At 38.7% G+C, this 14,213-nt stretch overlaps 1 protein-coding gene across 1 annotated transcript in view; it reads left to right on the forward strand.

Moving 5' to 3' along the window:
• The window catches only part of MSH3 (mutS homolog 3), a 292,985-nt gene that overhangs the window by 179,834 nt on the left and 98,938 nt on the right, over positions 1 to 14,213 (forward strand). Inside the window, exon 16 of the mRNA XM_006889888.1 lies at positions 12,968 to 13,032. Coding sequence (XP_006889950.1) covers positions 12,968 to 13,032 — 65 coding nt within the window. The remainder of the gene's footprint in view (positions 1 to 12,967; positions 13,033 to 14,213) is intronic.

Below are 14,213 nucleotides of genomic sequence, written 5' to 3' on the forward strand. Positions count from 1 at the left end.
TTAGATGAATGGGAATCCTAGAACACTTGATCATGTTTATATGAAACCCATACTTGGACCAGGAGGCATTTGTCGGAACAGAGAAGGGAAACACTGTATGGTTCAAAATTGGGAAAGGTGTTCACCAGGGATGTGTCCTATCTCTATACCTTTTCAATCTATATGCAGAACATATCATCTGGGAAGCTGGGCTTTATGAGGATGAGTGTGACATCAGGATTGGAGTTAGACTTGTCAACAGTCTGCATTATGGAGATGAAACAACCCTGCTTGCTGAGGAGGACCTGAAGCGCTTGCTGCAGAAGGTCAAGGACTGCAGCCTTAAATTGAGCCTTGAAGCTCAGTATCAAGAAAACAAAGATTCTCACCACTGGGCTAATTGGCAGCGTCATGATAGATGGTGAAGGGATTGAGATTGTTAACAGCTTTAGCTTACTTGGCTCTACTCAAGCTCAACATACTTGGTACCAGCAGCCAAGAAATCAAAAGATAAATTGCATTGGAAAAAAATCTGCTGTCAGGGACCTTTCCCGAGTACTGAAAAGCAACAATGTCATTCTGTAGACTAAGGTGCACATGATCCAGGTCATAGTCTTTGTAGTTTCTTGCTATGTGTCAGAGAGCTTGGCAATGACTAGGGGTGATAAAAAGAGAACTGATACCTTTGGGCTGTAATGCTGGAGAAGAGTACTGAATATACCATGGACTGCCAGGAGAACAAACAGGTTCATCTGAGAAAAGGTGAAACCAGGCTGCTCTTTGAAGGCAAGGATTCTAAGCCTTTGTCTGATATACTTTGGGCATGTTGCAAGATGTGACCAGTCCTTCGAAAGTGATATCATGCTTGGAAGGGTGGAGGGACAGTGCAAGAGAGGAAGATCCTCGATGAGATGGATTGATTCAGTGACTGTGGTAATGTGGTTAAGTGTGTCAGAGACAATAAGGTTGGCACAGGATAGAGCAGAATTCAGAGATGTTGTAAATAAGATCACTTTGAGTTGTGTGCTACTCGATGATGCATAACAGCAACAACAAGTTAAACAGATGAGTTTAACGCAAGAAAATTCTTTATTATTAACAATGGAACTTTTTGGGTTTTAACAATCTTTTCTTGAATTTCAAGAGTACATTAATACAAAATTATTTTGTTGTTGTTTGAGACTGTACATGAGAATACATACATCAATTTTTTTTCACATACATCAATTTAACAGTTTCTGCCTGTATAATTTAGTGATATTAGTTACATTCTACAACCATTCTTTGCCTACTTTTCTGAATTGTTCCTCCACAATTAATATAAACTCATTGTCGCACGAAGTCCCCTAAAGTTCCTATCCTTCATGTTGATTTGCTTTGACACCATACAGATAGATCTTAAAAGAAGAATCATGCTCAAAGCATATATTTTTGCTAGTTAAGATGAATTATCATTTGGTTTCAAGAAAAATTTAGGGAATATTTTTGGTTTAAGTTTGAAAGATTTTCTCAGGGTAGTAGTTTTAGGAGTTCATCTAGCCTCCACAGTTCCTAGCTATTAATCATTGTTACAATAAAATTATTTTTAAAATTAAAATCATTTAACAACTCATTGCTATGAAGTTGGAACCAATGCATAGCTGACCCTCCAGCAGGTTTTCAGTGGCTATAAATTACACACGAAGAGGTTTCCCATCGTTATTCTGCAGTGCAACTCTTTACCCAGTTAGGCTGCCAGAGCTCTTGAAAGGTGTCTGCAAAGAATTTGGAGAACTCTTGTCACAAAGTCTCTAGGGAGTTGCATTGCTAACCCAGTGGTGATGTTTCTCCAGTGCTTCAAGTCCAGCAGCAAGTCCTAGGGAGAAAGATGGACAGTATCTGCCCATGTGATTTAGAGCCTCTGAAATGAAAGGACAGCTGTGAGTTGGATCCAACTTGACAGCAATGAGGTTTTGAGCAAATTTAGAGATTCTAAAAGAAATAAAACCACAGGCGCTCTAATGTGATTACCTTTGCGAGTCAGAGCAGGGAGGAAAATTTTACTCTTCTTTTATACCTTTCTGTTTGATCTAAAACTTTATGTGTCTGAATTTTGTAATACCATTTCAATAAAGATTACTCCAGCAGCATAACAGGGTACATAGATTTGCTGTTACTACTAACAGTGGGTGTAAATGTGTCAGACTCTCAGACCAATGCTACTTTCGACAATATTCATTTTTTACTTCTGCTCTCAGTTTCTGTGTTTTTTTACTGCTACTGACTCTATAAGTATTGATTTGTAAAAGCATAGTGAATGTAGAGTCTTGTTTGACTTTTGTATCTGGTGCTATTTCTGTGACAATCTCTGCCTGTTTTATGTTTATAAACCATTACCTCTTAACCTTGAACCATATGTGTAACTGGTCTTTGAATTTAAAAGGTAGTATTTAAATTCTATCTTTCTAAAGGAAACTTAGGGAACTCTGTTGGCCTAGAGGTGAGAAGCTGTGCTGCAATCCCAAAGGTACATGGTTTGAGACCACTAGTTGCTTCGCTGGAGATGGATGGGCAGTCTCCTCTCGTACTATTAACTGCCTCTGAAAACCCTCTGGAGACTTAGCTATGGGTTGGTTCTAACTCAGTGGTACACAACCGCAACAACAACAAAGGAAACTTGTATTTGATTTGAAAAAAATAGGCTTTAGATTTCATAAATGGTAGGAGCTCTCTTGAGTGTTGTGCTCCTAACCAAAGGCTGCACATCTGTGATGGTTTGAATCACCCGCAGCAGCTGTGCAAGAGAGACACGGGCAGTTGTCCTCATTACAATTGACAAGCTCAGAAACCCGATGGAGGATCACTGTGAGTGTGGACCAACCTGACTGCAGTGAGTAGAAGAGAGTATTGACAAATGTTATTATTCTTAGAAAAAAGGAAAGAAATAATGGATGAAATTTTCTTAAAAAAATCATAATTCACAGAGTTTCAACTATCTGTCTAGTATATTGAAAATATGCTTGTTCTCTGTGAAGTCTTACATCTAAATAAAACACAGTTGAAAAGCCTTGAGTGAAAGAAAGGGGGTAGGGAGTAGGAACGTGTTAAATGTGATGCTGCAGAAATCACTTTCTGGAGTGAGTTAAAAGTTTTAGCAAACCCAGCAAGGTTGCCAACCTACAGATACCAGAGGCTATAGCTTGAGTAATAATAGCTGACATTTAACAAGACAGAATTGGGTCCCAAGAGAAGAGTACCAGCAATTGCTAGAGCGATTCGGGGCCAGCTTCTCACATCTGTGAGAGATGAAGTCCGGCCTATAGAACAGAGTGTGCTGTTGTGGGAACTTCTTAAGATTTTTAATTTTTAAAATGCATGCCAACTTCTGATTTTAGTTTGTTTTCTTTTCATTAGCAATAAAATCCTCAAAAGCACTGTCTGCTTATTCTGAAAATGTATGATAAAAGGAATAGCAGGAGAGAAAATTTCCTATTCCATTGCAAGTATAAACCAAGAAAGTGAACCTCCTGTCAAGTCAATTCTGACTAAAAGGACCTTATTTGTTATTGTTGTTGTGGACTGTGGAGTTGGAAATGACCCATAGCTGACTGTTTGGTGGGTATTGAGAGGCAGTTAATCACGGGAGGAGATTGCCCGTCTTTCTCTGTGGAGCAGTTGGTGGTTTCGAACTGTATGTCTTTAGGATTGCGGTGCAACTTTTTGCTACTAGGCCACCAGAGCTCCCTAAAGGACCCTATAAGAGAGGTGAAATGTTCCATAGGGTTTCCAAGACCTCTAACTTTCTGATTACAAATTGAGTGCTTTACCAGTGTGCCTGTAGAGAGAGAGAGAGAGAGATTGGGAGATTGAGATTTTGTTGATTGCATCTTGGAGTAAAACACAGACCACAAACCTGAGGAACCTTGAGAGTTAGTAGAGGAAATATGAGCTCAGCCCCGCCTGAGACTATGTCTTACATTGGCTCCTCTGATACTCTTCTCCATTCTACATGGTTTGCAAAGACCTGAAGAATAATGGTTTAAAGTCCAAGGTGCACCTGATTCAAGCCACATTTTTCTAGTCACCTGCTATACATATGAGAGCTGGACAGTGAATGAGGATGACAGAAGTGTCTGTGCCTTTGAACTGTGGTGCTGGAGTATTGAATATCCCATGGATGGGCAAAAAGACAATGTGTTAGTAAAAGTGCAACCAGTGTGTTCCTTAGAGGCAAGCTTGGCATATTTTAGGCATGTTTTTAGGAAAAACTATTCATTGGAAAGGGACATCATGCTTGGAAATGTAGAGTGTCAGAAAAAAGAGGAAGACTCTTAGTGAGAGGGATTGATGTAGTGATTGCTGCAAAAAGCTCAGGTGTGTTGAATGGCACAAGATAGAACAGAGTTCAGATCTTGTTTATAGGGTCACTATGAGTGGTATAATTTTGGTGGCCTAGTAGCAAGAAGCTGAGTTGCTTTCCCCAAGGCAAGCGATTTAAGGCCACAAGCTGCTCTGCTAGAGAAGGAGAGGCTGGCTCCTCTTGTATGATTGATTGCCTCTGAAAACCCTCTGGAGGTTCAGCTGTAGGTTGGTTCTAATTCTATGGCACAGAACAACAACATAAATTGTATGTGACTCAACAGCACCTAACAATAATGACAGCAATAGAAGGAACTCTGCTGGCATAGTCTATAGGGAGTTGTGAAGCACACCCAGAGGCCACACTTCTTTGGAAGTTTGAATCCAATTTTGAGTCCACCAGTAGCTCTGCTAGAAAAATAAAGTCTCTGCCTGTGTGATTTTTAGCCTTAGAAACCCAGTGGAGGGCCAGCTATGGATTGGTTCCAACTACTACATGGCAGTGAGTTTTGAGTTGAGTATTAATTTAAAGATTGGTAGTTTGAATCTGTTCAGAAGTACTGTGGAAGAAAGGCCGAGAAATCTGCTCTTGTAAAGATTCAGCCAGGAAAATTCTGTGGTTCTACTCTATGAGATGTGGGGTTACCATGAGAGGGTAACAGGTTTGGTTTTTCGGTTTTATTGGCTCTTTTTTTTTTTTTTTTTGGTGGATTTCATTTATTGGTTTCTCATATGTTCTTTCTTGTTTATTGGCTCTTTTAAGGGTGATTTTGCTTGAGAATTGTGGCCCATAGAGTAAACTGTCAATATTTGGAGGTTTGTTTAATAGTTACAGTCCAAATTGTTCCTGTGGTGCTTCAGGGAACTGTTATCAGTTGTTATTTGTAATATGTGTAAGGCACAGATTTGAATGAAGACAAATAGTAAAGCAACTTAGCCAAATGCCCACCAACCACACCAAGGCAGGTCTGTTGGCTTCACCTCCAAATTGACACCTCCGTCCTTGATATGGTGCCTACTGCCATGCTCAATGTTAGTGACTAATGTATTTAGATGGTCCTTCTGAAATACCAGTAACCAGTATGTTCCTTAATTCTGTTGTTTGTCTTTGACACAGCTCTTCCCAGAATGATTCTACAAAAAAGACAGTGTTATTGTATGTGCCATCAAGTCGCCTGTGACTCACAGAGACCCTATTCACAATAGTCCTAAACTGTGTTCTTTCCTGTACCAATCTCATTGTCTCTGACACACCTACCCCCATTACCCCAGTCACTGAGTCAGTCCATCTCATTGAGGGTCTTCCTCTCCTGCACTGGTCCTCCACCCTCCCAAGCATGACATCCCTCTCCAAGCACTGGTCCCTGCTTGCAACATATCCAAAATATGTGAGAAGAAACTTCCAATAGAACACACTTAGACTAGCAGATAGGACAACTGAAGTAGAGTTTTCAAGAATGGAAATAACATGAAGATACTATGAACATGAAAATACTATGAAGAATAACAGTTGTAAGTAGACACTAGTGATTGGAACATGGAATGTGAGAACCATGAATGTAGGAAAATTAGATATTGTTAAGGAAGAAATGGAACATACAAATATTGGCATAGTAGGTATTGGCGAGATGAGATGGACTGGCATGGGGCATTTTGAATCAGACGATCATATGATCTATTATGCTGGAGATGAATAGGTGAGGAAAAATGGGGTTGCTTTCATAGTTAAAAAGTCATTTCTAGATGTGTCTTGAAAGGCCAGTAGCATTTAGGTATTATTTTAAAAGCAAACTTTTAAAATGAAGTGTTACTTGCTCTGTGGGGTTTTTCTAGAGTCAAGTTTTATAGACAAAGCCAACATTTTTTTGACTCTTCAGTCTTAATTGATTTAAGGGAACGCCATTGTTTCTAGAAGTTTTAAGGATGCTACTGTGTAAAATAAATCAGTAATTCATATTTTAATCAGTGTAAAATCTGTAGTGTATCTATTAATGGAATTTGTATGTTAAAAATATGAATGTCACAGGTTCAGTGCAAACCCAAATACAGACACCAACTTCATTCTTCAAGAAGATAAGAAAGGTAATTTCCAGTTTCCTTTAGAAAAAAAAGAGACTCAAAATAAACAAAGCTTATCTGGAAAGAAAAAATGAAGTTAGATGTATCTCACTTTCTGATCTCAAAGCCTACTACACAGCTGTACAATGACAGACATAGATCAATGGAAGAAAATCAAGAACCCAGGAATCAATCCATCAACCTAAAGTCAACAGATACTTGATAAAGTAATAAAACTCATTAAATGGGGAAATGACAGCTTCTTGAAAAATGGTGATGGAAAAACTGGACATCTACTTGCAGAAAATTGAAACAAGAGTTTATACCTCACACCATTCACAAAAACAAACTCAAAGTGGATTAGAGATGTAAGAGTAAAACTTAAAACCATACAGCTCATAAGAGACAAATGGGAACAAAGTTAGAATGCCTGGCCTACAGCATAAATAGGCTTGCAAAGTAGCCAAAAATGCTTAACCTGGAGAAGAGAAAATTAACAAATCCTAGGAATACAACCTTCAATATGGACTGAAGATCAGCATCAGGAAAACAAAGATTATCACCACTGGGCCGATAGGCAGCATCATGATAGATGATGAAGAGATTGAAATTGTTGATTCAGTTTACTTAGCTCCACAATCAACGCTCCTGGTACCAGCAGCTAGGAAATTAAAAGACAAATTGTACTGGGAAAGTCTTTTGTCAGAGACCTCTCCAAAATACTGAAGAACAATGATATCAGTCTGGAGACTAAGGTGGGCCTGATACAGGCCATGGTCTTTACCATTCCTTGCTATGTATCAGAAAGCTAGACAGTGACTAGGGATGATAGAAGGAGAATTGATGCCTTTGAGCTGTGGTGCTGGAGAAGAGTATTGAATATACCAAGGACTGCTAGGAGAACAAACAAGTTCGTCCTGGAGAGGGTAAAACCAGCCTGCTCCTTGGAGGCAAGAATTCTGAAGCTTAATCTGACATTCTTTGGACATTTTGCAAGCTGAGATCAGTTCTTGGAGAAGGACATCATGCTTGGGAGGATGGAGGGAAAGCACAGGAGAGGAAGACCTTTGATGAGATAGATTGATTCAGTCACTGGGGTAATGGGGATAGGCATGTCAGAGACAATAAGATTGGCAAGGGATAGTGCAGTGTTTAGAGCTGTTGTACATAGGGTCACAATGGGTCACAGGTGACTCAACAGCACATAACGTCAACAACAACCTTCTTTAAAAACAGCACATAACATCAACAACAACCTTCTTTTAAAAAGCCTAAGAAATGCTGAGCGAGTTCTTCTCTTTTGATTTTCTGACTCCAGCTCCTTGCACATTTCATCATGATACGTTGTCTTCCTGCGCTGCCTTTTGAAATCACTGTTCAACTCTTTAATAACTTCATTTCTTCCGTCTGCTTTGGCTTCTCTGCACTCTGGTGCAATATTCAGAGTCTCTTCTGACATCTATTTTGGTCTTTTCTTCTTCTCTGTCTTTGTAATGACTCTTCCTGAATCTTATTTTTTATATCCTCCCACAACTCATCTGTTCTTTGCTCATTGGTGTTCAAGGCCTCAAACCTGTTCCCAAGATGGTTTTGAAATTCAGGTGGGATAGACTCAAGATCATATTTTCATTCCCATGGATTTAACTTAATTTTCCTTAGCTTCAGCTTGAACTTGCATATGAGTAGTTTGTGGTCTGTTCCACAATCAGCACCTAGCCTAGTTTTCACAGCTGATACTGAGCTTCTCCGGTGGTTCTTTCCACTGATATAATCAATCTGATTCCCATTCATATCATCAAGTAAAATCCATATGTATAACCTACATTTATGTTTCTTATAAAATGTACTTGAAATTGATTAATCATTGATTGTTCAAAATTCAGTCATTCTTAAGCTCACAGAACTGAAGAAGAAATTCAAACCTCAAGTTGCAATATTTAAGGATGCTTTGGTTGTACAGAAATTAACAGCCATATTGGTCTAGAAATGTTAAATATTTTTTTCCATTTGTACAGGGGTAACGCACTGTATTAAATATGTAAGGTCTTATTTACATGGGTTTGATTACAGAAACTACTAAAGTATTCTCTAAATAATGAAAAAAAAAAAAGGATGCTTTGGGCAAAATAGTAAATGATCCAGGAGGTATTGAAAGAAGATGGAAAGAGTATACAGAGTCATTGTACCGAAAGGAATTGGCAGACATAAAAGAATTTCATGAAACAACATATGAGCAAGAGCCTGTGGTAATGAAGGAAGAAGTTCAAGCTGCTTTGAAATAATTGGCAAAAAATAAGGCCCCAGGAATTGATGGTATACCAATTGACATATTTCAATTAACAGATGCTGCCCTGGACGTGCTCACCAAGTTGTGCCAAGAAATCTGGAGGACAACCCCTTGGCCAACTGACTGGAAGAGATCTATATTTGTTCCCATCCCAAAGAAGGGTGACCCAACAGAATGTGGAAATTATTGAACAATATCATTAATATCACACGCAAGCAAGATTCTGCTGAAGATTATAAAAAAACGACTAGAACAGCACATCAATAGCGAACTGCCAGAAGTACAGACTGGGTTTAGAAAAGTTCATTGTCCTAGGGATATTGTAGCTAATGTTAGATGGATTTTAGCTGAAAGCAGGGAGTACCAGAGGAATGTCTATCTATGTTTCATTGATTATGCAAAGGTGTTTGACTGTGTGGATCATAACAAACTGTGGCTGACTCTGAGTAGAATGGGAATCCCAGAATACTTGATCATACTTGTGTGAAGCCTGTACTTGGCCCAGGAGGCAGTCGTCAGAACAGCACAAGGAAACACTGCCTAGTTAAAAATTGGGAAGGGTGTATGCCAGGGATGTGTCCTATCTCCATACCTTTTCACTCTGTGAGCAGAACAGATTATCTGGGAGGCTGGGCTATATCAGAAGAAATGTGGCATCAGAATTGGGGGAAGATTCAACAATCTGCGTTATGCAAATAACACAACCCTGCTTGCTGAGGAGAACCTGAAGTGCTTGCTCCAGAAGGTCAAGGAATGCTGCCTTCAGTATGGATTGAGGCTCAATATCAAGAAAACAACGATTTTCACCACTGGACCAATTGGCAGCAGCATGATAGATGGTTAAGAGATTGAGATTGTTCACAGCTTTAGTTTGCTTGGCTCCACATTCAACACTTTTGGTACCAGCAGCCAGGAAATGAAAAGACGTATTTCAGTGGTAAAGGTGTGTCTGATACAGGCCATGGTCTTTGCAACTACTTGCTATGCATCAGAGAGCTAGACAATGACTAGAGATCATAGAAGGTGAGTTGATTCCTTTAAATTGCGGTGTTGGAGAAGAGTATTGAATATACAGTGGACTGCTAAGAAAATGAACAAATTCATCCTAGAGAGGCAAGGAGTCTACAGCTTCATGTGACATACTTTGGACATGTTGCAAGGAGGGACCAGACCTTGGAGATGGACGTCATGCTTGGGAGGGTGGAGGGACAGTGCAGGAGAGGAAGACCCTTAATGAGATGGATTTATTCAGTGACTGGGGTAATGGCGGTAGGTGTGTTGGAAACAGTGAGAGGTCCACAGGATAGAACAGGGTTCAGGGATATTGTGCAAAGGATTGCTATGAGTTGCAGGCAACTCAACAGCACATAATAACAACAACAACAACCTTCTTAAAAGAAAATTCCTGTGTTTGTTGAAAACATTATCCAAGATTGTGAAAAAGAAAGCCCACAGATTTCGAAAAAACTTTTGGCAGTGATCTCTAGGACAAAGATAACTAAATTTTAGACTGATAACTGAAGTTTACAGAATACTATCAGGCTTCCCGAAGAAAAGGACTGAAAACCCAGTCACAAAATGGGCAAAAGACTTGAAAAGACTCTTCGTGATAGAAGAAACTTGGATGGCCAACAGACACAGGAGGAAATGTTCAAAATCACTAGCAATCAGAGAGATGCAAATCAAAACAATAACATCTCATCCCAGTAACAGTAGTAAAGTGTAACAGGACAGCAAATACAAATGTAAGAGAGGATGTGGAGAGATTGGGATTTATGTGCCCTGCTGGTGTAAAATGGTACAACCACTCTGAAAGGCAGTTTGGCATTTTCTCAAAAGCTGTTTCATTGTTAGGAGTATGTTTCTGTGTACCATAGAGTAGGAACTGACCCATAGCTGACCCTCTGGTGGGTTTTCAGAGACAGTTAATCATGTTGGAGGAGATTGCACATCCTTCTGCAGCAGAGTAGTGGGTGACCTCGAACCTTGTGCCTTTGGGATTGTAGCACAGCTTTTTGCAACTAGGCCACCAGAGCTCCCTTGCTAGGAATATATCCCAAGAAATCAGAGCTAAGTCACAGAAGGGCAATTGTGCACTTATGTTCATAGCAGCATTATTCACAATAGTAAGAAAATGGAAATGGCCCAAATTCCCATCTATAAACAAATGGATTAAAAAATTGTGGTCCATTCAAACAATGGAGTGCTATGCAGCACTTTATTGTACTATGCAGCACTAAGGAACAACTTCGTAAAATGCTGAATAACTTGGGAGAGACTAGAAAGCATTATGCTGAGTGAAATACCTCAGTCACAATAAGGACAAATAATACATATGACAACTGTTGTGATAATAGGAGGATAACTGAGCAAGTTATGTACAAATGTTCAAACTAGGAAAGGGAAAAAGAAGTACAGAGAAAGAAGAATGGGGGAAAGATCACTGAGAATATCAGAGGTTGGTCGGTGGTTGGCGGTCCAAGGATTGAAAACTGTTCAATGGCCTCTTGAGAAGATGGGGGGATAATAGACAAAGACCAGTGGTAATTAATTTTATAAGATGTGACGCATATGAATGACTGTAAAACACAAGGTATATAAATGAAACACAGTATATCTTAATGATTGCATGAAACACAAAGTACATGTACAAAACACAATGTATATGAATAGTTATATGCAAAACAATTTAAAAAAGTAATATAAGTCCAAGCTTGTTTAACAACAGTGTAAGTCCAGGAAAAAATATATATATAAATGTCACGATAAATACCTGGAGTAATTATAGAAGTGGGTGAATCTTTATAAAAGTAGAAATATGTAAAATAATTCCTATATGCACTCAAAGTAAGTTGCAGCTTACTATACAAAGTAAGAGTTTTTTAAAATTGTTTAAGGAAAAAGTTGAATTGTGCAGAAATGAGAGCACACTAAGATAATGTATACCAAATGCTGAAATGAGAAGTGCAACTGAGGAACTTGATTTCCCTTGCTTCCTGTTTGAGCTCAGAATGCCAGGATTGTAGAGCAAAAATGAATCTATAAATAAATGGTTCGTGTGATGGGAAATGTACACATTTAGACAGAACTGTCTTCTGGTCGTAATAATTGAGTGATCAGTGTGTTCTTCAGAGAACTTGGCCATCCGGATGCAACCTCCAATGCAGTTACAGCCACCAATTCATAGTAGGGTAAGGACTGAATCTCAAACTGTTAGGAGTCTACTAACAGAATAAAGGTTTATGGATTTAGAGATTTTTACCTGAGTTGTTAGCTGCTTGCTGTCAAGTAGATTTCAATTCTGATATCCACATGTGCACAGGAGAAGGGATTCTTTCTTTTTTTAAATTCATATACGTTATGTTTCATATAGATATTCATATACATTCCTTTATTCTTATTAGGTTTCATATGATCATCCCCATACATTGTGTTTTATAAAACTAATCACCCTTTATCTATGTCCACTGTTGCCTCATCTTTTCAGGTTCTTTTTGGATCTTTTCTAATTCCTTTACCGTGTCCCCCCTAAACTCTGTGACCCCATGATTTGCCACCTTCCCACCCTCAGCCCTTCCAACCCCTGCTTCCCTCTTTGGACTTTTATAAGCATTTTACCATTATGAGACTGAGTTAATGTTCTCTAGCCTCTCTCATGTTATGTAGTATTTTTCAAGATCATTGCTACTGAGTTCTGCATGATATTCCATTGTGTGAATGTACCATAGTTTCTCAGTCCATTTGTTTGCTAGTGGACATTTGGGCTGTTTACAGTTTCTTGTTATTGCGAACAGTGCTGCTCAGGGGAGGAGGGAGTAGTTTCAAGGCTAGGACTAGGTGTGACTTTTTTGGAAGCATTTGCCTGGGATCCTTTGGGTGAGTTCAAAGGCCAGTGTTTTGATTAGTAACAGAGCACTTAACTGTTTGTATCATTCAGGGATTCCTTACCTGAATAATAGAATTCTTACTTAAAGGGATACTAAAAAATGAAGGAAAACCAGTCAGCAAAATTCTGTGTGTATAACAGAACAGTTAACATGAAACTTCCAAATTAATGTCTTACTTAAAGTCTCCATATTAATCTTTGAGATGTTTTGCTCATTGTAAGTGATGCTTTATCTCAGGTACTGAAATCCTAAAAACCAATATATGACTATATAGAAATATAACTTGCACAAGAACAAAACTGGATTTATTCATAATGTTTAGAATGTGTAATATTTACTAGCTTATTGCAGTAAAGTTTGAGAAAATGAGAAAGTCAAATAGTTAATCACTGAAACTATTCATTTGCCTTTCTTTTAGTTTATGATTGAAGTAAAGAATTCTGCTTTATCTTGTATACCAGCAGATTGGGTTAAAGTTGGAAGGTAGGTTTACATATTCATTTTTTCTTAATTAATATAAATTATAATGCCATCTTTATGCCTGTGTGCTCCTGAATTTTGTTAGCCGTATCGTTGAAGTTAAAAGCAATTTATTCTCACTCCTAATTTTCTTAGGAAATTTTTAGTAGACATTACTTTTACCGGTTCTTATCACTTACTTTAAAACATTTTTTAAAAGGTATCTTACTGTCATATAATTATTTTCTTTTTGTTTAAATCATTGAGGCTTTTTTAAACTCAGTGTACATTGTAAGCACATTAGATGGGGGGAAGGGAGCTGAGGAAATTTTAATTATAAGATTAATTTAGTTGCCTGCACTCCTTGATGAATGCTGTGCCTGACATTTCTTTTAAAAAGCTGAAATTTCATTTTCTACCTCACTGAACCCTGGATTTCTCTAGTCTTAATGCATTCCATGGAACACAGTTATAATAGTTTTTTACATCTTCTTGTAAGTTATATCATGAAACCAAATGAGCTGATGAAACCAAATTAATCAAAAGCAAAATTCAAGGATCTCACTGAGACTGACTGTGCCTTTTCCCCTTGATTAGATATTACTCCCCTGAGGGATGTGAGAGCAGTGCACACTCCTGTGACTTGTGCTCTTTGTGCAATATTGATCATACTGTTGTATCCGATTACATAATAATAATTATACTGTTTGTAGCAGTATGATTACTGTTACAGCATCATATAGTATGACTTTGTAACAGCATATTATGTATTAAACTGTAGAATATATATTATACTAGTTGTACTATAATGTTGTTGTTAAGTGCCGTCGAGTCGCAGGCGACTCATAGCGACCCTATGAAGGAGAATCCTTGACGTTGGGTGCCTTTCATCCCCTCTCCAGGTTCATAGGGTTTCCGGAGGCAAGCTATTATGGAAGTGGGTGCTACTCCTCCTTCCAAGCTTGTTTTAATCTGGAAGCTCCACCCCACTCTGTCAGCATCGGGTAGCCAACCATTAACACATTTGACACATCAGTGTCACAGTGTTCAGCCTTACAGCAACCACAAGTGACCACAATACAGCAACTTGTGCACCAGGGCTATACGACCTAGAGGAATGTCTGAACAAAAACAATGAAAGACAGGCCCGAGGGCCGCGGATTAGAAGTCACCCACCTTTGGCTTGGTAGCATCGCTTTCTGTCC

Source organism: Elephantulus edwardii, unplaced genomic scaffold (genome assembly GCF_000299155.1).
Source record: "Elephantulus edwardii isolate Elephantulus edwardi_28Jun2011 unplaced genomic scaffold, EleEdw1.0 scaffold00082, whole genome shotgun sequence".
Classification (NCBI taxonomy): Eukaryota; Metazoa; Chordata; class Mammalia; order Macroscelidea; family Macroscelididae; genus Elephantulus; species Elephantulus edwardii.